At 37.7% G+C, this 25,553-nt stretch overlaps 1 protein-coding gene and 1 long non-coding RNA gene across 2 annotated transcripts; both read left to right on the forward strand.

The window, feature by feature from the left end:
* Positions 1-3,082: 3,082 nt before the first annotated feature.
* LOC141494897 (uncharacterized) lies at positions 3,083-6,036 on the forward strand. The gene is made up of 2 exons (XR_012470578.1): positions 3,083-4,616; positions 5,977-6,036. It is a non-coding gene; the product is annotated as an uncharacterized LOC141494897 (long non-coding RNA).
* A 6,187-nt stretch (positions 6,037-12,223) lies between these two features.
* On the forward strand, positions 12,224-21,152 carry MRPL50 (mitochondrial ribosomal protein L50). The gene is made up of 2 exons (XM_074197611.1): positions 12,224-12,652; positions 19,125-21,152. Exons 1-2 carry the CDS (start codon positions 12,561-12,563, stop codon positions 19,516-19,518), a joined length of 486 nt encoding a protein of 161 aa, XP_074053712.1. The 5' UTR covers positions 12,224-12,560; the 3' UTR covers positions 19,519-21,152.
* Positions 21,153-25,553: the final 4,401 nt, after the last annotated feature.

A 25,553-nucleotide genomic window follows, 5' to 3' on the forward strand; every position in this document is an offset into this window, starting at 1 on the left:
TGCCCCATACAACAAATTTTAAAAATTGAGAATAGTAAGCTTTGGTCTGCATTCAGATGCCATATTTCCTTCTGTGGATGTGGATGGTATTTTCCAACATAAATCCTTTAGAATTGTCTTTGATTATTGTACTACTAAGATGAGCAAAGTCCATCATAGTTGATCACCACCTGACATTGCTGTTAGTGCGGACAATGTTTTTCTGCTTCTGCTCACTTCACTCAGTTTCAGTTCATGCAAGTCTTTCCAGGCTTTTCTGAAATCCTATCGCTCATGATTTTGTGGGGTTTTTATTGCTTTTTTTAATATTTTTGCAAGTCAGTGGAGTTAAGTGACTTGCCCAAGGTCACACAGCTAGGTAATTATCAAGTGTCTGAGGCCAGATTTGAACTCAGGTCATCCTAATTTCAGGGCCTGTACTCTATCCACTACACCACCTAGCTGCCCCCATCACTCATGATTTCTGACAGAACAATAATACTCTATCACATTCATATACCACAGTTTGTTCAACCATTACTCAGTTCATGGGCATTCCCTCAATTCACCATTCTTTGCTACCACAAAAAAGAGCTGCTATCAATATTTTTTGTACAAAAGGGTTTTTTACCCTTTCTTGCCTTCTCTTTGGGCTACAGACCTGGATCAATGGGTATACACAGTTTTATTGCTCCTTAAGTGGAGTTTCAAATTGTTTTCCAGAAAGACTGGGTCAGTTCACAACTCCACCAACAATGAATTAGTATCCCAGTTTCCCCCCATCCTTTCTAACATTGATCATTTTCTTTTTTTTTGCCATATTGGTCAATCTAATGGGTGTGAGGTGGTACCACAGAGTTGTTTTGATTTGAATTTTTCTAATAATAATTTAGAGCATTTTTCCATGTGATGCCATAAACTATTCTTGAATATGCTTGCATCTGTTTTGTTTATTTTTCAAGTAAAATAATTCAGACCCAAAGTTGCAGGAGATTTAAGGCAATATGGTATAGGGGAGAAACATGCTAGCTCTCACATCAGGGGACCTGGATTCAGATCCTAGCACTGGCCTTGGTCAAATCATTTCTCTCTCTATTCCTGTTTCTTTATCCTTAAAATGAAACAACTGTATGAGATTCTCTTTGTGAGAGCTAATGACTCTGTCAGTGTCATTAAGTACCAGCAGCATAAATATAACAAATAGTGAAGAATCAGTGAATTGAGCAATAAAAGCTTGGTCAGAAATTCAAACAAGTCCAAGAAAGAGGATGAAATATTTGGCTTGAATACAGGTTGAAATTTTACTTGTACATAACTTTGTAGAGAAAGAATTTTGTGGCAATTTTCAATACTATGTACCCATCTATGTGGCACATGGTCTTTTACTTGCATATAATACACACACACACACACACACACACACACACAAACATATTGAGGCCCATCTAATTCTGCTACCAGTCAGTCCCTTTTTACTCCCTCTTACATTTACAGATGCCCTAGGAGTCTTTCCTTCACCATTGCATCAGTTCCTCTTCTCATGTCATTAGGAAGCTATTATTTTTTGCTAAATTTTGCTACTATTTGTTTAAGATTTAGGGAGATTGGTCTATAATTTTCTTTATCTGTTTTGGTTCTTCTTAGTTTGGATATCAGCACCATATTAGTGTCATAAAAGGAGTTTAGCAGAACTATTTTTTTAAATAGTTTATAGAGAATAGGAATTAATTTTTCTTTAAATGTTTGGTAGAATTCACTTGTAAATCCATCAGGACCTTCTTGGGGAGTTTATTGATGGTTTCTTCAATTTCTTTTTCCGAAATGGTGTTAAGTAATTTATTTCTTCTTCTGATAATCTGAGCAGTTTGTATTTTTGTAAATATTCATTCATTTCACTGTTATCAAATTTGTTGACATACAGTTCAGCAAAGTAGCTCTGAATTATCTCTTTAATTTCCTCTGAATTGGTGGTTAGTCTTTCTTTTCATTTTTTTTTTTTTTAGATTTTTGCAAGGCAAACGGAGTTAAGTGGCTTGCCCAAGGCCACACAGCTAGGTAATTATTAAGTGTCTGAGACCGGATTTGAACCCAGGTACTCCTGACTCTAGGGCCAGTGCTTTATCCACTATGCCACCTAGCCACCCCTTTTCTTTTCATTTTTGATACTGTTATCTTCTTTCTTTTTAATCAGATTAACCAAAGATTTATCTATTTTATTGCATTTTTCATAAAAATCAACTCAGTTTTATTTATGAACTCAATGGTTTTCTTGCTTTCAATTTTATTAATCTCTCCCTTGATTTTCAGAATTTCTAATTTGGTGTTTAATTGGGGATCTTTAATTTGTTCTTTTTAGTTGCATGCCCAATTAATTGATCTCTTCTTTCTCTATTTTATTCATATAGGCATTTAGAGATATAAAATTTCCCCTCAAAACTGCCTTACCTGCATCCCACAAATTTTGGTAAATGTCTCGTTAGTATCATTTTCTTGGATATAATTATTATCTCTATTTTTTGTTGTTTGGTCCACTCATTATTTAAGATAAAGTTATTTAATTTCAAATTAGTTTTTGGTTTGTCTTTAGGAAATTATTAACACAGGGAGATGTTAAATATTCCAAAAGTCTGGAAGATTAAAAAATGAGAGTGATTTTCCCCTCCTTTGTTTAGAATTTCACACTTTGTCCTCTGTACTCTTCTGGGTACTTCTTAACTATTTCAAATACCTAACCATAGCCAGGAAGACCCTCACTCCTACTTCCAAACTACTGTAATCTTTACCACCATCATATTCAGCAAACTCTTTTTTGCAGCTCACGCTATGCAAACTTTCAATCATATGCCATAAATATAAATATATATATACATGCATACATATATATGCATATATATATCAATACATGTTTGTATATATTCATATGTGTAAGTATATATATATAGATGTATGTCTATATACACAGTTTCTCTGTGTAATTAGCATGAACTCTATAGAGGAAAAGAGACGGAATCTAAATAGTTATATATATATATATATATATATATATATATATATATATATATATATATATCATGAAGACTTGGTGCAGGTCTAGATGGCTAAAGATGTTTCTAGGAGGCTGGAGAACCAGACTTCTCTGTTGATCCATTGCATCATTGAGAGTAACCATTTTCCTTGTTACATAGTCTGAATGACCTGCATTTTTAAAAAAATGCTCAAATGGCTATTGGCCCCCTTTGATTTGAAGGTGAAGGACTCCACCAACATTTAAAGTAAAGAGAAGGGTGTAAGGGCTGCATCCTATCCCCCATGAGGTCTTCCTAAAGACTCTAAAGTCATGTGGCCCCAAGAAATGGACCTGGGTTTATGGCCTTCTCAATCTCCCCCCCCTCCATTCTAGGGAACCAAGGCCAGGGAGAGGGTACTAGAAAGATTCAAAAATCCAGCTGAGCTGGCCCAGCAGCACATCCCTGAAGAACAGTGTCCTGGGACTCGAGCCTAGTTAGGGTTTGGACTTGAACTTGGTAGGAATTGAGTTAAACTGTGAGACAAATCCTAGGGGGAAAAAAGGTTTTGTGCAAGTAAAAGTTAATGTGTTAGACAGTTAAATGGAATGGGGTGTTAGTCACTGGGGCCCCTAAAATAGGAGCTTGCTTGAACTGATGGCAGGGAAAGGAAATTTCCCCAACTCCTTGAGAGTTCCAAGGAAGCCTGAGGCATGTAAAATATAGGGGTCTGGCCTCATGTGAGCCAGGACATATGCAAAATGACCACAGTATTGTAAATAAATAAAGAGATCAATAAAAGGAAGCCCAACTCTGAATGGTCACACAATTTAAAATTGACCTGGAGAACACAAGGCAGAGAAGCGAGGGCCCCCAGGGGCCTTGTCATTGGATTGAGAATTTTTGCTTAACTGCTTTCCTTTTAAACAATCAAGTATTTGGTTGAGGGTGGGGGATAAGGTCCAGAAATAACATATTGAAAATAGCATTAATAAAACTTTTTTTTTTAAAAGACATGCAGGAGGGTCATGGGAATGTGAACTAATCTAATGAGAATCTGTTGTTTCTTAGTTTTCAAGTTTCCTAGTTCAGTTTAGGTTCAGGGCCTGGGGACCTCAGTTCCTTTGGGATTTTCCAGTGGGGGAAAAGAAAACCCCAAATGGAGTCAAGAAGAGTTGGACATAACTGAAAAGACAGAAGAACAATAATAACAAACTTTTTTCGGACTCCCAGGCAAAGCATTTCTACTTTGTTTCTAGATAAAGTCAAAGGCCTTAAAGTAAAAATTCTGGCAATATCCTTAAATTTCAATAGCCTCTGAAAGAGAGCAACAAATTACTTTCTGTTATAAAAAAAGAAGTCAATTAGTATTGATTACTTTGATTTATTTTTAGTTTGATTATAGGAAACAGCTAAGTCGATCAAGATATATAGAAATAAATATAGATATAGAGTGTTAAACATAATTTTCTTAGGTTGAAAATGAAATAACAAAATAAAATATTTAAATGAAATTTTATTCTGTAGGATCTTACCAAAAATCATGGGTGGATGACATCCTTACAAATGCCAATGCTGATACAAAATTTTGGGTGCACTTCATACAAAAAGGATAAAGAAATATAAAAACTAGTAAGTAACCAATGAGATTTCACATAGATGACATGGTTTTACAATATGATCCCCCATATCTTATATCTTATCTTATTTGTTTAAAATTCCTATTGATAAATGTTTACAAATAATAAGATTGTTCTCTTCACATTCAAATTATCTCACATCTTGAGGTTTGCTGATCAGGTAAAGGAATTTATTGGTGAATTTTCAGGGCAGTATGGGTACAGGTCAAGTCAATATTGGGGATGCTGGGGACAGGTCTTACATAGCAGACTGACATTTTTTACACACTGAAATTTATAACTATTAGTTAAAGGTTAAGAGACTAATTTTTTTAATCAAAAATATTAATTCCAAATTAAAGAATACCAGATTAGACAATAGAGATAGATAAATAGACAGGCTCTTCAGTCTAGATTACCTACAGATTTAGTGAATAGATTGATTGAAAAGAGAAGAAGATAATTTAGAAGAATAAAATAATCATAAGATTATCAGATTGATTTTTCTTTTAAGGCTGGGATTTCTTTTCTAACAGAAAGGTGGGGGGTTGACCAGAGTCTGGGTTCTCATTTCTGGCTGCTGGAGAAAGATTGACTAGAAGTTAAATTCCTTTTTCTTTAGTGGATAAGCTTCTTTGTTTCTTGAGCTCAAGTCTAAACCGAGTTATGAAATCTTTTAGGGAAGATGGAGAGAGGAGACTCCTCCAACCACTGACCACAAGTCCCTCTTTCCCAGGATACTTTCTGGTTACAAAAGGCACCACTAGGAAGGAAAGGACTTAGGTGTAGGATTAAGAAAACCAGGGAGAAGTTAACTAGTTAGGTGACAAAACAAGTTGCTCTTTTTTAAAAAAATTCCTCTTTGCTATTTAAAAATCAGCTCTATATATCACTTCTGGACTCTTGTCTTCTGAGGAGTCAGGAGACCTGGATCTGATATGCAAATACTAGTTATGTATATTAAATTCTAGATGGTTCATGTAACCATCCTCAATTTCCTTTATATTTCAGGTAAATAATTTTAACAGTTATCACATCAGTTCTACTACTTGAATATTGAGAAACTGTTTCTTTGGGGCAGTATAGAAAACAAAATAAACACAAAGGGGTCTTTGAGAAAATAACAGCTGCAGCCTGGTATTCTCAAGACAGCAGTAGACTTTAAATTAGTATTCCATCTCTTGTGACATGAGCAATCTCCTTTCTGAGTCTGTTTTCTCATACAATAGTAAGGAAAGTTTTTTAAACCCAACAGCTCTGTAGAAGAAATATGACCTTATCATTAGTCAAGTGAAAAGAATGAGACACATTAATCTATATTGTTCAGTTGTTTTCAACAATGTGGTGACCTAATTTGGGATTTTTCTTGGCAGGGAAACTGGAGTGATTTGTCATTTTCTTCTCCAGCTCATTTTACAAATGAAGAAACTGAGGTAAACAGAGTTAAGGGACTTGCCAAAGGGTTACAAAGGTCATCCTGCTTTCTGTTTCTAGATCTCCAGCACTCTCTTCACCGACCACCTAGTTGCCCCAAATAGTCTCTAGTCTAAGTATCTTTGCCATGAGTTTTTCTTATACATGTCTCATTTCTAAGCTATACCAGGAAAAATTCAAATTCACAAAAATAAGAACCATTCCCCCAAATGATAAACAGTTGAAATCTTTAATATGGTGGTCTTCAGAGGAAGAAATCCAAGTTATCAATAGTCATATGAAAAATGCTTTAAATCACTAATAATTAGAGAAATGCAAATTTAAAATATTCTGAGGTTCTGTTCATCTCCAACAGGTTGGCAAAGGTAGCAAAAAGGAAAATGACAAAAAACTGGATGAGTCATGGGGAAAATGGGTACAGTACACCAATATACTATTGGTGGAATTGTGAACTGATCCAGTCATTTGGGAAAATAATTGGGACTCATACCCTAAAAGTTATTAAACTTTTAATTATTAATTGTATTTTAAATATTTTATTTTAAATTATTTTAATTTAATTTAATTATTTTTTAATTTAATTTTTAATTTAAATTATCTTAAATATTTTATTATTTAAATATTTAAATATTTTAAAATTTAAAAATTTAATTATTAAATATTAAACTTCAACCCAGGGATACCAATCTGTATCCAAAAGATATGAGAAAGAGGAAAAGGACTAGATGTTCAAAAATATCTGTAGTAGCTCTTTTGCAGTTGGCAAAGTATTATAAATAGAAGTAATACTCGTCAACTGAGCAATGATTGAATAAGTTATAATATATGAAGTAATGGAATACTGTTATGCAAGAGAAATGAGGAAGGGGACAATTTCCAAGAAATAATGAAGGAGACAGTTTCCAAGGAATTTCATAGGACTTTTATCAAATGATACAAAATGAATTGAGCAGAATCAGGAAGAGTGTGTATGTGTGTGTTTGCATTTTTGTGTATCCATAATATGTGTGTACATTTATATGTGTATAAATATGCATATACACACACATACACACACACTATTGTAAAAACAAGCAACTTTGAGATATATGGATATGTGAGAGTTTGGCTATGTTGTTTTGTCCATGTAAGTTATGTCTGTCTAGATGAATGAAATAACTCAGCTCAACCAAGAAAGGCTATCAAATTTCACTGAAAGGGATATTCCTTAAGTTTTTTTTCTATATCAAGCTGGGGATAAGGACATGATAAGAGGTTACTGGGTCCAATTTCTGTCCATTTTTTCCCCAGTGTTTTCCCAGTTTGAAACCATATCTCTTCTCTCAAAGCTTGAAATCAAGACCTCTCTTTAGTTCTCCATAGCTTTATCTCTTACTAAGTGATGGAGATAGTTGCATGGCATGGACCTTTGAGTTAAGGATTACCAAAAAACTTTAGAATCGATGAAATAACTACCATCCCAGGAGATACAGGATAAAACAGGCCACCACTTCTTGACAGAGAGGTGATGGACTCAGAATGCAGATTAGGATACATTTTGTACCTTGTCAAAGAGGGGGGAGAGATTTGTTTTACTGAACTATACAAGTTGTCTTCCTTCCTTCCTTCCTTCCTTCCTTCCTTCCTTCCTTCCTTCCTTCCTTCCTTCCTTCCTTCCTTCCTTCCTTCCTTCCTTTCTTAGTGGCCTAGAAGGAGAGAGGTGGGAAGGAAGGGGAAAAAAAGCCAATTTTAAATGGATTTTTTCTAAATTTTAAATTAAAAAACATTGAAGGGTGTGGGGGTGCTGGGGAAGCCCTGCAACATCTCAATGACGTGTCATGTGGATTCCTAGCCAACTGACCAAACTCCCCGCTCGGGAGGAAGCCCGGATCCTCTGCCTCGGCTGACCAGACACCCTGTCTGTCCCAGTCAGTCCAGTTCATTACTTCACTGCCTCGCCCCTTAGAACACAGGGATGACCCTGACCAGAACGTTTTGGGAGGCCGCATTCCTCCTTCCCTTCCCTCCGGCTCAACAGCTTGCAGTTCTGCCTAAGGACATTATAAAAGGGCCTCCTAAAAAGAGCTTGGTGGTCAGATGGCAAGAGTACACTTAATAATATTTGTATAGCACTTTGTTTTCAAAGTACTTTACATATAGTATCATGCTTGATTCTGGGTGACAAGGGCTTATTGTCATTCCCCATTTTAAAAATGGTGCTGAAATTTAAAAAAAAACATTATCTTATGTAATTCTGCTATCTCTTATACTTCATTTTTCTTAAGGATGTGATTTCTCTCTCATCACATTCAACTCAGATCAATGTATAGCATGGAAACAATGTAAAGATTAACAGACTGCCTTCTATGGGGGGTGGGGGGAAGGAAGCAAGAGTAGGGGGAAAATTGTAAAATTCAAAATAAATAAATCCTAAAAAAAGACAAAAAAATGGTGCTGAGAGAGACGAGACTTGTCCAAGGTTATATACGTCTAAGTATCTAAGTCAGCATCTGAACTCAGGTTTTCCTGATTATTGGTTCTGCATTCTATCTGCCTCTCACACAACTCCATTCCCTTGATTTCTGAGACTTTTTTAATTGATACTTTATTTTTCCAAATGCATATTATGAAAGTGTTTTCAACACTCATCCATATGCATATGTATATTTTTAAGTTACAGAATTTCCTTCTATTGTACACATTTGTGTTAATCATGTTTACAGATTAGTCATTTTCAGTAGGAGGAATTAGGGTTAAGGGAAAGAAGTACATAAGAGAATTTTTTTTAAGTGAATGTAGAGTTCAGATTCTGAAGGTTTTTTTGTTTTTGTTTTTGTTTTTATTCCTCTGGATGGGAATAGCACTGTTCGCAGCTGGTCTCCTAGGGTTGTCCCAGCTCTCTGAACTGTTGAGAGGAGCATAATGTTGTTAATGTGTCCTTGTTCTCTTGGTTCTGCTCTCTTCCCTCAGCATCAGATCTTGTAAGTCATTCCATGCTTCTCTAGAGTCTGGCCATCTATGGTTTCTCATGAACAACAATATTCTATAATATTTATATGCCACAACTTGTTCAACTATTCATAATTGATGGGTATCCCCTCAATTTCCAGTTCTTTGCCATTACAAAAAGAGCTGCTATGAATATTTTGGAACATGTAGGATTTGCCCCATTTTTTTATGATTTCTTCTGGATATAGACCTAGAATTGGAATTCCTGGGGCAAAGGAAATGAATAGTTTTATTGATCTTTGGGCATAATTCCATATTGCTCTCCAGAATGGCTGGATTCATTCACAACTCCACCATCAATGTCCTAGTCCTCCCACAACCTCTTCAACATTGACCATTTTCCATTTTTTGTCATCTTAGCCAAGCTGATAGGTGTGCTTCATAGTTGTTTTAATTTGCATGTCTCTAATCAATAATTATTTGGAGCATTTTTTCATATGATTTTATATAGCTTTAATTTCTTCATTTGAAAACTGTCTATTCATACCCTTTGATCATTTATCAATTGGGGAATGACTTGTAACTATATATTTGATGCAATTCATTTTACATTTTAGAAATGTGACCTTTATCAGAACTCCTAGTTGTGAAGATTGTTTCCCAGTTTTCTGCTTTCCTTCTAATTTCGGCAACATTGATTAGTGCTAAATCTTTTTAAGCTTTTACTATTTGCAGATGATATGATATACTTAGAGAACCCAACAAAATCATCTAAAAAACTACTTGAAACAATGACAGGGCAGCTAGGTGGTGAAGTGGATAGAGGCTCTGGAGTCAGGAGAACTTGAGTTCAAAGACACTTAGTAATTGCCTAGCTGTGTGACCTAGGGAAAGTCAGTTAACCCCACTGCCTTAAATAAAAATTTAAAAAAATTAACAAACTCAGCAAAGTAGCAGGATATAAAATAAACCCACATAAATCAGCAGTTTGTTTGTTTTTTTTTTATCTAGGAACAACAAAGCCCAAGAGCAAGAGACAGAGAAATTCCATTTAAAATAACTGTAGACAACGTTAAATACTTGGGAATCTACCTCCCAATACAAACCCAGAAACTGTATGAATACAATTATAAAACACTCCTCACCCAAATAAGTCAGGTCTAAACAATTGGAAAAATGTCATTTGCTCGCGGTTAGATCGAGGTAATATGATAAAATATGATAAAAAAAATGACAATTCTACACAAATTAAATTACTTATTCAGTGCCATGTCACACTACCAAATAACTACTTTACTGAGCTAGGAAAAATAGTAACAAAATTCATCTGGAACAACAAAAGGTCAAGAATATCAAAGGGAATTGATAAAAAAAAGGTAAAGGAAGATGGTTTAGCTCCACCAGTTCTAAAACTATACTATAAAGTGGCAGTCATCAAAACTGCCTGGTACTAGTTAAGAAATAAGAGTAATGGATGAGTGGATTAGGATAGGAAATGACTACAGTATTCTACTGTTTGAAAAAATCCAAAGACATTAACTTCTTTGACAAAAATTGCTGGGAAAATTGGATAATAGCATGGGAAAAACTAAGCAAGAGACCCACATCTCACACCCCATACCAAAATAAGGTCAAAATGGGGATAGGATTTAGACATAAAGACTAACACAACAGATAAATTAACAGATCAAGAAAAACTCTATCAGATCTATGGAAAGGGGAGAAATGTATGACCAAGCAAGAAATAGAGAACATTATAAATTGAAAAATTTATTATTTTGATTTCTGAGTCTTCCCCTCACCCTGGCCTGGCTCTCCTTCAGTTCTTCCCTAACCTCCTCCCTTGTCTCCTTCCTTTCTCTCTCTCTCTCACCTGTCCCTCCTCTCCTTCCTCTCTCTCTCACCTGCCCCTCCTCTCCTTCCTCTCTCTCTCTCTCTCACCTGCCCCTCCTCTCCTTCCCTCTCTCTCTCTCACTCTCACCTGGCCTCGTCTCCTTCCTTTCTCTCTCTCTCTCTCACCTGCCCCTCCTCTCCTTCCTCCTCTCTCACTCTCACCTGCCCCTCGTCTCCTTCCTTTCTCTCTCTCACCTGGCCCTCCTCTCCTTCCTTTCTCTCTCTCACCTGGCCCTCCTCTCCTTCCTTCCCTTTCTCTTTCACCTGCCCCTCGTCTCCTTCCTTCCCTCTCTCTCTCACCTGCCCCTCCTCTCCTTCCTCTCTCACTCTCACCTGCCCCTTCTCTCTCTCACCTGGCCCTCCTCTCCTTCCTTTCTCTCTCTCTCTCACCTGCCCCTCCTCTCCTTCCTCTCTCTCTCTCACTCTCACCTGCCCCTCCTCTCCTTCCTCTCTCACTCTCACCTGCCCCTCGTCTCCTTCCTTCCCTCTCTCTCTCACCTGCCCCTCCTCTCCTCCTCTCTCTCTCACTCTCACCTGCCCCTCGTCTCTCTCTCGCCTGCCCCTCCTCTCCTTCCTCTCTCTCTCACTCTCACCTGCCCCTCGTCTCCTTCCTTCCCTCTCTCTCTCGCCTGCCCCTCCTCTCCTTCCTCTCTCTCTCACTCTCACCTGCCCCTCGTCTCCTTCCTTCCTTCCCTCTCTCACCTGTCCCTCCTCTCCTTCCTCTCTCTCTCTCTCTCACCTGACCCTCCTCTCCTTCCTCTCTCTCTCTCACTCTCACCTGCCCCTCGTCTCCTTCCTTTCTCTCTCTCACCTGCCCCTGGTCTCCTTCCTTCCCTCTCTCTCTCACCTGCTCCTCGTCTCCTTCCTTTCTCTCTCTCTCTCACCTGTCCCTCCTCTCCTTCCTCTCTCTCTCTCACCTGCCCCTCCTCTCCTTCCTCTCTCTCTCACTCTCACCTGTCCCTCCTCTCCTTCCTCTCTCTCTCTCACCTGTCCCTCCTCTCCTTCCTCTCTCTCTCTCACCTGCCCCTCCTCTCCTTCCCTCTCTCTCACTCTCACCTGGCCCTCCTCTCCTTCCTCTCTCTCTCTCACCTGCCCCTCCCTCCTCTCCTTCCTCTCTCTCTCTCACCTGTCCCTCCTCTCCTTCCTTCCTCTCTCTCTCTCACCTGTCCCTCCTCTCCTTCCTCTCTCACTCTCACCTGTCCCTCCTCTCCTTCCTTCCCCCTCTCTCTCACCTGCCCCTAGTCTCCTTCTTTCCCTCTCTCATGCTCTCGGAGGTGGTAGAGAGGAAAGCTCCTGGGGTTTCCGGTCAGGTGACTGGGTTCAAAGAGGAGCCTGGCTGTCACCATCCGGGCTTTAACGCCGCCTGTCTCTGGTGTAAAAGGTCTGTTAGAGGTCAGCACCTATAATTACAGCCCTCCCTCCCATTCTGCTTTCTCCGGATACTTCTCTAGAATGGAATGGAATGGAATAGGGAAGAAGGGAGAAAGCCTTCAGAACTTCTTTCCCAATCCTTCCTGGACTTTCTGCCCCAAGGCTTGAGTCACCTCCGGGTCCCTTAGCGGGCTGAGTCCAGGACTACAACTCCCATCATGCCCCGACATGCCGCTCTCAGGTCTTTAGACTATATTTCCCGTCATCCGCGTGGTTTCCGGGTCGCGGCGGGGGCAGAGTCGGGCTTCCGCCTTCACGATCCTCGGCTGTCATGGCGGCGGTGGTTGGACTCCCCTCGTCTTGCTGGCGACTCGCGAGGACAGTTTTGAGGCCCCCACGCCGAGCCCTGTGGGGCCAGAGCAGGTAGCCGCTGCAGCCGGACGGGCCGGACCTGCTTCTGAAGGGAACTGGAAGCTCGGGCCTGGTCGGGAGGGGCCCGGACAGCTTAGGGAAGTGGCTCCCTCGCCCTGGGCCTTTAGCCTGTGGCTCCCCTTTCTCCGCATCCTTCCCCCAGCCTCAGGCCGTCCCGCGCTGGAGGGGCCCAACCCGCCTAACAGCCCCCGGGGGTTGCCCCGCTCAGAAGGCGCCTCGGACGGCTCCACGTTGTTTTCACGGATGGGGAAGGCGAGGCTCGGAGGGAAAGCCACGGTGACAAAGTCAGGACTAGAACTCGGGTCTCTTGACCCCCACCCCGGACCGAGGGTTTTCCCACTGCCTCGTGGTGATCTGAGGTCTTTCCTCTAACAGATCTGGGCTAACCAGATGATTCAAAGTGTCATTTAGGGGCCCCTCCCCGCTCCCCATCAGGGACTAAACTCAGTTTAGGAAGACTAACCTCCTTTCTTCAGTTCTCCTAATTCTTAAGCTGTAGTCTCCCTTTTTTTCCCTCTTTTTTTTGCAAGACAGTGGGGTTAAATGACTCGCCCAAGGCCACACAGCTAGATTCTGAGGCCGGGATTTGAAATCATGTTTATCCTGACCCTGGTGCATAGTCTCTCTCCTTTTCTCTGCCAACCTTATCAAGAACCCACTCACTCGTAACTAATTTCACCTTTCAAACCAAGCATTCCTCAACTGAATATTAGTTTCTCAAAGTGGCTTCCATCCAGCGCCACTTCCCATGACCTTTTCTCAGCTCAGGTCTTATCTGTGTTGATGGAGGAAGGCCGAGAAATAAAAGGATGGATTGTGCAAAAGCTAAAAGAGACGAGTTTGCTCACAACAGAATGAAGTTTTGCCAGCCCACTGTAGCAGTGACTGGTAGTGGTACAGATTCAGGGAGAAGCACCATTATGGGGAAGGGTCAGCCCGTTTGGTATGAAAAGGAGTGACAGGAGCCAAGAAAGAACAGTTTATGCCTAAAATGTAATAACTAGAATGAAGGATGCAGGATGTAGGCAGTTGGAAGGTGTGACTGGAATGATGTGTTTTGATGGGCAGAGTGAGTGTTGCTGAGAGGGCAGATTTTGTCCTTGGAGTCTCTAAATTCCAATTAGATCGTTGGTTCTCTCTCCAGCCTCTACCATGCTGCTTTAGGGATTGAGGATCCAAAGCATTTAGTAGTACTTGTGTTAATATGTTCCATCTTTCCTTTATCTTGAACCAATAGTTAATTTTTCTTGTGTTTAACTTCACAACTATATTGCAAGCTTTGTGGTGAACTGGGACTGTTCCTCATCCATTTTTGCATTCTCCCCTGGGATTGTCTTGCCACCTAGTAATTGCCTGTGGCATAAATGTCTTGGTTCTATCATAGACGTAACACTGTTATTCTGGGTGATGATGATGACATTTTCTGGTATTTGGCCTTTGTGAAGTCTGTGACATCAGAGAAGTGATGCTGGGACAAGCACATGAATTGGATTTGAGTTAGGGGGATTGTGCTAAGTCTCCAACCTCACTTTCTTCTCCAGAGTCTTCTGGGTCTAGTGGCAAGATTTGAATTAGTCTGACTGGAGGCGAACCTGGATGTGAGGCTTAAGTCACTTGTCCAACATTGTCTCCAGCTACAAATCAGGTGTGCATCTGAAGGTTGATGAAAGCCAGGTTGAAAAGATATGACACACACAAATGTCGAGCTGATGGTCTCTTAACTTTATTGTTGAATATCCAGACTTTTATAACAAAACTTATCTCAGACATGACAAATCAGACAGAATCCAGCTGCATAGTTTCCCCTGGTTAAAATTACAATATTTATCCTTTGAAGTCAGTGGACTTCCTTATCAGAGTTTCTCATACACTTCTAGCTTCGCAGATGTTTAGGTCAGGGTTCATTGGAGAGCAAGAATACTTGTTTATCCTTGGTTACTTAAGTTGCAGACACATCTGTGTCCTTACTCCTTACAGAAGCTGGTTCAACAATTCCCTCTACTTTTGCTGAAGCTTTAAGAAGTGTATTTGTTTATCCAAATGTTGTCCCAGAGAAAAGACATTTGAGACAAATGGGGATAAAACATAGTGCCAATTATAATACAAAAATACCAGGAAGCATGCTCATTAATAGGTTCATAAAATGAAAAGGATCAAACCTATTAACACAGTTAAACAAATTATCAATATTTGAGTCCATTCTAGGTGCCAATGCAATGTCATTAACAGTTTTATGCAATTGATTCATATCTGTAGTTATGGAATCATTATACCATATTCCATTCAAGTAATTTTTTATAGTATCCCAAAGAATAAGTGAAGTATTACATTTTTTTGAAGATACTGGACACTAAGATCCATTCTTTTATTTTTTATTTTTTTGTTTTTTTGCAAGGCAGTGAGGTTAAGTGACTTGCCCTGAAGTATTTATTATATTTTAAAGGAGTAACACAAATAGTAGAAAATCTATAATTACATTGTAATTGTAATCTCATCTCTATCACATCCACATGATCCTTTATGTTGATTACAGAGGTTTGTAATGCATTATTCAAATGATAAAGATCTTCATTAATTCTCTCCTGAGCTTTTAATGCTCTCCTAACATTTTCTGACAATTCTTGAATATATTTTGCTTCAATCTTTTCCTTATTCATCACTTGTATGGACATAGTTGTGGATGTAGCAGCTGCACTAACTGCTGTGACACTTAATATTCCAAACACAATGCAACTTACACATTTCTTTTTGCCTAATTATTTTTTTTTGACTATCTTTTTCTAAAAACTCATCAACAGGAGACATACCAGCCTTCTACCTTAGTGGGTATTATAGCAAATTTTGGTTGTCTTATAAAAGAACATTATCATTCACCACTTCTTTACCTACACATGCTTAAATAGTGCAGTTGTAGCAGTTAATATCATACCCCACTTTTTCTTTATTGACAGTTTTGGAAGATCCTATCATGAGAGCGATATTTGGTCTTGTGCATGGAGTCATAGACAATTTCTTTTCTGCATGAGATATTTTGCCCAACATTATATTCCACTGTATAAATCTTATCTCATCTATTGCTGCCATAGCCTTCCACATCGCTGAATTAGCTAACCCTATTTCTGGGTATATAATTGGTTTAATATAGCTTGGAATGCCCCATGAAATAACTATACCAGGAAAATTCCATACTTGTAACAAAATGTTATGATCATAAATTTATCTATATGGGTTGTGGAAACCCAGGGTAGAAAATGTTCATGTTTAAAATCCCAAGCATGCAAATTTAAACAAGGAGGTTCTGTAGGAAATTTTTTTTTTACTTTCAGTACTTTCTACAAATGGAACTCCTAACATTTCTAAGGTCCTAAATGTTCCCATGCTATAAATATTTGATGAGTTGAATGATTAGTTTTACATAATTTAACATATGGTTCAACAGAACTTTTTACAAAAACTTAGATGTCATACTATTTAAGCCAAAAAATTATACCTAACTTCTCAGCATTTCTTCTTTAATATTTCCAATAGTTAACTATGTTATATCCCACATAATTTGCAGCTCCTCTAGCATTACAACTTCAGCCATATTTTCTCCCCCTTGTATAGTAGTTACCCATGGAGGGTTTTGAACATAAGTCCAATATTCAGTTCCTTTTACAGTCCCCACATTGTTCACAATTCATGTAAGCATCACAAATTGTCCTATAAGTCTATGTCATGTTCTTTCCTTCTCTTATCTTTTTTGATTTCTCAAGTGTAAGTTTTTAATTTTCTGTATTAATTAATCTGGTCTGCAAGCTCTGATGTTCCTTTTGGTATCTGGACAGTTTTTCCACCTGTGGACAAAACAGAAGCATGCCCTCCCCCCCCCCAGATTAGTAATTGACCAGGTCCTTTCCATTATTGCATTTATGCTTGGACTTACAGCTCTAGAATAAGGTCCATCACATTGTTTTAAAATTTCAGGGAACACAGAGGGTCGTAACTTCTGATATATTCCCTCATTACCTTTACAAAGCAATCAATCATTAATTCCAGGCTTTGACATCATTACAGTAAAAATAGCTTATATTGACAAAATTAGATAACATAACTTTTCAATATCTTGCTCATCAGTAAGTTACCTAACTATGGGTTAAATAATTTTCAATTTCCCAATCATTTTTCAAAGCCCCTCACCTTTATTCAGTATTATGGGAAATAATTGCAGTTAAGATATACTTCCCAGTCTCTTGAATACTGTTCTCCTTAGTTTGCCATTTTGCTTCTTTAAAATTGAACATTAAATTCTTAACCTACAGGAAACATAAGATTTCCATGCCGTTATCTCATTCTCTTAAAGCAAAACAAAACGAAACAATAACTGATTATCTCTTAGACACAAATTTCATTCACATCCCTGTTTCATAAGCTTATTTCCTGTTATTCAAATGCACTCCTATTTTCAAAAAGAAAATAAAATTCTCTGAATTTAGTTTTATATCTATAATAATTTCAAAAATCCAATTAAACCTTTTTACCAGTGCTAGTGTTAAAAGCTACATATATAATTTATTCTCAAATAACAGATATTAAGTAAGCAACTTTGATCTTACACATAAATATTCCCTTTAATAAACACTAAGTGAAAGAACAGCTTTTCACAAACTCTGGGCCAAAAAAGACCTTGAGAAATATAACCTGTTGGCAAGATATTCTTGAGATACAAGAGCCACAAGCAAGCAAGTTGTCTGATCTCTCACACTCCTTAGAATTGCTTGTTTCAGCCTAGCAAAAAATTGTGCAAAATTTTATTAGCTCCTTGTTTTATTTTTGTAAATGAAGTGTTGCCTTCTTCCTTTTCCAGCAATTTCAGCCATGCTTGTTTTGTGACAATATTTGTTGACATGCTTGTAAGCTATACCCAGTTTGTTTATTTACTCCTGTCCATGGACCAGTGCCAGTGAGCATTTTAGATGTTATTCTTAACCCTTCTTCTACATTTGAGCTTGACTAGTACAGTTCTCAAAAACTTCAGTTTTCCATATTAAGTAATCTGGTGTAAGAGCAGTTTTTGCTATCATAGTCCAATCTTCTGGGGCTAATATTTATATGGCTAATGTTTCTACCATAGTTAAAACATGGATTAGTATTGTCATAATTTGCTTGTTGCTGATTTTAATTCCTTAAATGTTTTAAAATCTAGATTATTGTATTTTCTCAAAACATTCCTTGGATTCTTTGGAGCAAGTCTCTTAAATATGGGAAAAGAGAACAATAACTCTTTCATGGCCCATGGAATCTCCTCTCCTTTATCAAAATACTGCTTTTTGGAGCAGCCTTTTGAATATTATTCATATGCCCATTATCTAGGTAAAGAGAGAACATATTTCAGTCAAGGGAGATGGCTTGTGTAAATGTGCAGAAATAAGAAAGAGCAGGACTGAGTTTTGGGAATATCTGGTAATTCAGTTTCTTTGGGATATGGAGTGCTAAGAGATAGAAACTGGAAAGAAGTTAAGAGGCCACAGTGTGATGACTCTTAAATGTCAGTCTGAGGAATTGACATTTTATAGGCATTAGGGAGCTACTAAGGATGATGACAGGAAGAATGGGATTAGTTCTGGATGAATCATTATCCTGAGCATTTTTCCCCCCATTCTAATGCTTCTGCCATTCTAGTTTGGGACCTCCTTACTGCTTGTACTAAGACTTAACGGTAGTAACCTTCTACCTGGTCTTCCTGCATCCATACTATCCTTGACAATTCTGCTTTTCTTCCCCTACTTAGCTTTTGGTGGCACCTCAAAGTCCAGCTCAGGTGCCATCTCTTCCATTATGCCTTTCCTTATCATTATTACTTAATTTTCACCACTTCCTTCTTGAACTTATGCTATTTGATTTTATACACTTATTTATATGCAAACTCACAGCTGTGTACACATGTCTTCTCTACTAGACTCCAGACTAATTGAAAGCAACACTTGTTTTCTTTATTTTCAGTGCCTGTCAAGATTGAATTTACACAATTAACTGCTTGACAATTTTTTTTAATATTTCCAAACATCAATCCCCCCCATAAATTTAGAAGAATATTGCACTCCACTTAGAGAACTATTGGAGAACCAAATGACACAATAATTGTGAAACATTTTGAAAATTGCAAATCTCTAATGAGAATTTTAAGGACTTGGTTTTAGGCACTCAGCTATATGTTAAATGAATGACTAGAGGAATCTTTGGTATTCTTTTCTTTCGGGTTACCCCTCCTTATTTTATACTTCTTCCCTGTATGCAAGTCATTTCATCAAATCTGGCCCTTTGCTTCTTCCTCAGTAGATGGAGTTAGTTTTTTTAGTCATTAATGTCTTAGTAATTTTAGAAGTGCCATGGTCTAGGCACTAAAAGTGTTTTTTAACTATAAAGGTATTAGTAGGAGTGATAATTAATTAAACATCATTGCTTCTCTTGTTTCTTGTTCTAGAAAGAAACAGGAAGAAGAAGTAAAGGTAAATGAGGAGGCAGTAGAGATTAAAGAAGAGCCTATTCTGGAATGTCCACCACCAAGAAGTAGAAAATACCTTCCTCCTGAGGATCTCCAGAGTCGTGTGGAATCTCACGTCAGGGGAGTTTTTGGTACACACCTTAATAATGATTGGCAAGAAACCAGCCTGGAAAAGAGTCAATTGAAGTTTTTGTTATTGGCACAACTAGCTGAAGAATTTGGCCATGTGGTACCCAATTCCAGGCTTCATCAGATGCACAGTGTCAAGGATGTTGTTCATTTCTATAGCATACCTGTGCAAGATGGAACTAAATTTGATGAGATTAGCTCCAAGCAACTGCCTTCCAACTTGAAAATCACCTGGGATTACTGAGGCAAATTGAACATGAATTTTATTTTTCTCCTAAAGGAGAGAGATTTTACATTAACTTTTTAAACTCTCCATGTAAAATTGTTCTCCTGGAGCTCATGTTCCCAGGAAGAATGTGATTTTGCTTTACTAGTGACCTCATGTGTTAAGAAATGGGAAAAACAAGGATTTGTGTTTTCTTTACTGCTGGAGAACAGTTTTCTCTCCTGTACATTCTGTTCTACCTAGAATATATGTTTGTTTAATAAATACTTGTTGAATCTAATTGATTTGAATTGATTGGCATCTTTCTTTTCTCAGAGAAAATAGTAATTATTTGAAATTTGCCTGACTTTGAAATAGTAACTTCATTACAGTTTTTTTCTCTGGATTCTCTAATATATTATTATGTTCTGCTTATCTCTGTGGGCACAAGAAAATATTAATTAAGCAATCCAAATTATTGTGCAGTTTAGAGCAAAATCAGCCATTCAACTCTTAAACAGTGCTGGGCTTAGAGACAGGAATACCTGAGTTCAAAGGTGACCTCTGCTCTGTGGCCCCGATAAAGTCACTTAAACTCTATTTGCTTTAGTTTCCTTAACTGTAAAAATGGATAATAGTAACACCTATCTCTCAGAGTTGTTTTGAGGGTCAAATGAGATGATCCTAAAATATTTAACACAGGCTGTAGAATGTAGTAAAATGCTATATAAATATCAAAAAAAAAGATCTAGGTCATTCACTTACTAGCTATGTGTCCTTGGGCAAATCATGTAACTAATTTCTGCCTCAGTTTTTTTCATTTGTAAAATAAGAATACCTACCTCCCAAGGTTGTAAGGATAAGAGATGATTGTAAAGCACTTTTCAAACTTTATACTTATTATAATGATGTACAAATCTACTTTGTTTTTGTTTTTGCTCAGTTTTTTTCCCTTAATAATGGAAATTATAATGATTTGCAACCCATACAAGTTCCAAATCCTTGATTCTTTCACCATTTGATAGTTCAGTACTTCACTGAACCTGTTAACCTAATCAGTGTGGGTATTCCCTTCTTTGATATAGACTGAAGTTTATCTGTAACCTCTCAATCTTATATAAATAACTCTTATCCATGTTTTTGCATAGAGCATTCAAAGGGGATCTATGTAATATGCAGAAGACTTTTCTCTAGCTGTCCTTACAGTTAGTGGCTAGCAGGGCAACTCAAAGCATCTGTCTCTTACACCCATGTTCTTGCTGCATGACTAGCCTGCATTTTCTGATCAGAATTTTCTAATTTATACTGTTTGCACTACTCTATGTAAGTCACCACCGGAAATGTGCTGCAGTTTACTTGTATTTACCATGTGTATTTCTCAATTTGGTTTATTTGCAGAGTGTGGTATTTTGAAATTTGTAGCTATTTGATATTGTTGGGAGAACACTAGTATTAAAAATATTTTTTTGAATGTTGTGTAATAGCTTGGAATTACAGAAGGTAATGAGCAATTTATTGCGCAATTCAGGACTCTTAATTCTAGATGCAATTATCTAGACCTAATGTGCTCATTTAGTGGACTAGCTTTTTAATTATATATATTCTTGTCTCCGTAATTGGCATTTTCTTCCCTTGAATTTTTCTTGTATGGATCATTAAATGAATTTATTTTACTATACTATGTCAAATGATTTTTTTTGTAATCAAATAGCAAATCAACTTTCAGACATTTGTTATATGGTGTGTTTTGTTACAAAATGTAAAATCCCATCCATTCCATTTTTATTTATGTCTGTCTGATGGTGCTTTCAAAGTGTATGCCTATAACTGCTAGTCCAGTGAAAGTTACTGAGTAAGCCCCATACACTAGCTATATTGTGACAGAGGCAGCTAGATGGCACAGACAACAGAACAGAACACTGAACTCAGGAAGATCTGAGTTCAAATTTTGACTCAGATACTAGCTATGTGACCCTGATGGGTATATACAATGTTCAGGGAGGACCAGCACTTCTGGTGTGATGACTTGTCAAGCTTTGCTGTACTGCATATCCCCCTTTGATTTCTACCTGTCACCCAAGTTTCACATGTGGTTCCAAGGGGCTATAGCATGCACACTTGGTAAAAACCATCTTGGCAGAGGGGCTAAACCAACAAGCCTCACACCCATAGGAGTTTGGGGAATGTTGATTGACTCCAAGCAGGTGGAATGGACAGATGAGAACAGTTTGTTCCCATGACTATGAAAATGACTGAAACAGACACTGGAGTACTGAGAACTTGGATCAGACGTCAGGGAAGTCAAGGTCATCCACTCTATTTCCAGTCATTCTGACTTTGTTTTGACACTGGACTCACTGTGGAAGAGTGAGGCTGATGACCGTGCTAACTCTGCCTGACTTAAATCCAACTCACGGGCAGGTTACATCAAGTGACACAAGACATCATCCTCTGAAGTCATTGGTCTTTGAAAATGTAGGACAATGATATGTGACCCTTAAGTTTTCAGCATGCAATTTCCTGATTTATAAAATAGAGATCATCTCAAAGGTTATTTTGAGGCCAAATGAAATCCTATATGTAAGGATTTTGAAGACTTCAAAACACTTTGTTAATCTTATCTCATTTTCAGTGGTTGGAGTTAAGATTATCAAAGAAAAGAGTATCATATGAAAGAGAAGACCAAGACACTTTGGGAAATAGCTAAATAGATATGTAGAGAATGAGAAGCTAGAGGAGGTGATATAGAGTGAATTAGAATTTCAGAAACAAGAATAAAGTATTTCAAAAGCAGCTGGTGTAGGAAAAAGTGGTTAATGGTGACTTTTTAGAGGAACTGTAGAATGATAGAAACCAGCCTGATTAGAAGGGAAAAGTAGGATAAATCTAATCTAGAGTATTAGCTAATGAAACATTAAAAAGGAAAAGGGAGAGGAGCAAAGAAGGGTCAAACCTGAAGAAGTCTAGAAAAACAGGAAACCTAGGCAAGTACATTAGAGTCAAAAGACTAAAAGTCACTCCAAGAGCAAAGATTTAGTTTACTTGGATCAGAAAATTAAGAGGGCAAGGTAGAAGGTTGTAGTTGGTGAGTAAAATTTCAAAGTTCTAGAACTAAGTTAGAAATTTATATTTAAGGTTTGATAATGTTGGAAATGGTTTGGAAAATGAATTTGAGGACAAGGGACTGTTTTTCTTTTGTAAAAATTTATTTTAAGGCAATGGGGTTAAGTGACTTGCCCAAGGTCTCACAGCCAGGTAATTATTAAGTGTCTGAGGCTGGATTTGAACTCATGTCTTCCTGGCTCCAGAACTGGTGCTCTATCCATTATGCCACCTAGCTGCCCCTGAGGGACATTTTTCAGGTAAGGTAGTTAACATGAAAATTGAGTTACCTTAATATGATGAAGGCAGAGATGTCATAATAAAAATTGCAATGAAGAGTAACTGAGGCACAAAAGTTTCAGCATAATCTATTAGCAAGGTTAACATTTGCCAATAATAGAGGTAGCACAAAAGATGCACTTCACTAAGACTAATTGGTTTATAAAAAAGGTGAAAGGTGATTATACACACTGCCATGGGGGAACTCTAGAGTTCATAGTAGCAGGGAAAACAGAATTGAGTAATGCCCTCTGTAAAGTCCTCTGACAGATAGTACTTAACATCAGAGAGACCCATTGCTGAGCAAAACATTTGACCATATTGACAAGTCCTTCACTCATCTTTCCCCTCTCAAAGATGGGACCTTTTGGTTACATAAGCTCTTATAAATCCTGCTGCTAACCCTTGCAGTATTTGATTGTAATATAATTTATAGATACTAATTACAATGATTAAAAACTCAGCTATTAAATAATATTTAATAGTCAACATTTCACAGGAATAGGGTAGGAGGATAATTGGAGTAGAAAGGAAGAATTAGAGTGGAAAGGAAGAAAGTTTAGTCAGTAAATCTAAACTGAAAAATTTAGGAAAAATAATCTAGAAGTCAATAGATGACAGCAACTAAAAAAATATGGAAAGGATATGAGTGGCTTATGTAGATCTCAAAATAGGAAAGAGTTAAGAGAAGGGAAATGTGATATCAGGGCTAAACATAAGCCTCATAGAATAGACCTGAATTTCAGGTCAAATCAAAGTCCTTAACCTCTTAAATGTTCAGGTAGATAATACCCTGAAATTTCAGGTGCTACACTGGACATTTTCTTTCTTTCTTTCTTTCTTTCTTTCTTTCTTTCTTTCTTTCTTTCTTTCTTTCTTTCTTTCTTTCTTTCTTTCTTTCTTTCTTTCTTTCTTTCTTTCTTCCTTCCTTTCTTCCTTTCTTTCTTCCTTCCTTCCTTCCTTCCTTCCTTCCTTCCTTCCTTCCTTCCTTCCTTCCTTCCTTCCTCCTTCCCTTCCCTTCCCTTCCCTTCCCTTCCCTTCCCTTCCCTTCCCTTCCCTTCCCTTCCCTTCCCTTCCCTTCCCTTCCCTTCCCTTCCCTTCCCTTCCCCCTTCCCTTCCCCCTTCCCTTCCCCCTTCCCTTCCCTTCCCTTCCCTTCCTTTTCCAAATGTGAATTTAGAATATATATCTGGATCACATGAAACAAAATTATTGATGCCTTTATAAGCAATACACCCTGGACATTTTTCATTGGTTAATACCCCATGTTTAGAATGTTCTCACTTCTCTTCTCTGCCTCTTGGATACCATCAGTTCTTCAGACTTTTTAGTTTAGTTTTTTTTTTTTTTGTTGTTTTGCAAGGCAAATGAGGTTAAGTGGTTTGCCCAAGGCCACACAGCTAGGTATTTATTAAGTGTCTGAGGCTGGATTTGAACCCCGGGTACTCCTGACTCCAGGGCCAGTGCTCTATCCACTGGGCCACCTAACTGCCTCTCCACTGCGCCACCTAGTCGCCCATAGACTTTAGTTTTATTAGATGTTTTGACCATATTTGGGATTTTCTTGGCAAAGATACTGAAGTGGTTTGTCATTTCCTTCTCCAGCTCATTTTATGATGGGGATTAGATAAGGAAACTGAGGCAAACAGGGTTAAATAACTTGCCCAGATAGTAAGTGTTCTATGGCAGATTTGAAGTCAGGCAGATGAGATAAAAAATGAAGTGATTGAGAAAAGCAAAGCTTCCTTCTAAGCATATCAGTTTATTAAACAATGTATGCCAATTGCCTAACAAAGGGGACAGACCTCCTCAACTTAGATCTGGACCCCAAATACAGGAGGAGACACTTTTTTTTTGCAAGGCAAATGGGGTTTGCCCAAGGCCACACAGCTAGGTAATTATTAAGTGTCTGAGGCTGGATTTGAACTCAGGTACTCTTGACTCCAGGGCTGGTGCTCTATCATATATAATTAAATTATATAATTAAATTATATACAAATATGACCAAATTAATTAAAAGAAAACAATACAACATTAACAAATTTAATTTCTAATTGGATGAAAGATTAGGGACTTTCCAAGTTGGAATTCAGCAAAAGAGGTATTCTACTTTCCACAAGTGCCTCTAAACAACCAAAGGAATATGGAAATAAAAATTATGGGACTAGTTTTCAGATAATACATATGAGGTAATTTGAGATGTACAGTTGTAAGAAAATTTCTTGCATTAATTTTTGGATATGATCAGATTTTTAGTCAGCACAACCTAAATCCTAAGATAAGGGTCTCTAGCAGGGAGAAGTGATAGTTTCCCAGCCATCTTGTTCTAGATTTAAACAATGCAGTAAGATTTTCTCCAATTCCCACAAAAACAATTCCCACAGAATTAGGATTAGACCCATAATTGAATAGAAAGGAAAATGAGCTAGGTCCAGAATTAAGTCATAAGATGGAGTCAGTGTGGTTCACTCATTTCCCACAGTTTACCATTTCTGTCCTAGTCCTCTCAATTCCCTACATATGAAACCCTCATAAAGGTAGTGTGAAAGAGTGAAAAAGTGAAGTCCATTTCCCACTTAAATCTATTCAGTTTCAAAGAAAGAAAAATTCAAATCAATGTTATCAAAAGTGAGGTTAACATAACAAATTCATCAAACTGACAGTGAATTCAGCAACAGTGATTATAAAAGTACTC

This window comes from Macrotis lagotis, chromosome 8, assembly GCF_037893015.1.
Source record: "Macrotis lagotis isolate mMagLag1 chromosome 8, bilby.v1.9.chrom.fasta, whole genome shotgun sequence".
Classification (NCBI taxonomy): domain Eukaryota; kingdom Metazoa; phylum Chordata; class Mammalia; order Peramelemorphia; family Peramelidae; genus Macrotis; species Macrotis lagotis.

Bases quoted from the DNA above. Each gene is read 5' to 3' on its own strand.
- MRPL50 (XM_074197611.1), top strand. From the start codon at position 12,561: ATGGCGGCGGTGGTTGGACTCCCCTCGTCTTGCTGGCGACTCGCGAGG. The intron at 12,653-19,124 runs GTAGCCGCTGCA...TTCTTGTTCTAG, and splicing joins GCCCTGTGGGGCCAGAGCAG to AAAGAAACAGGAAGAAGAAG.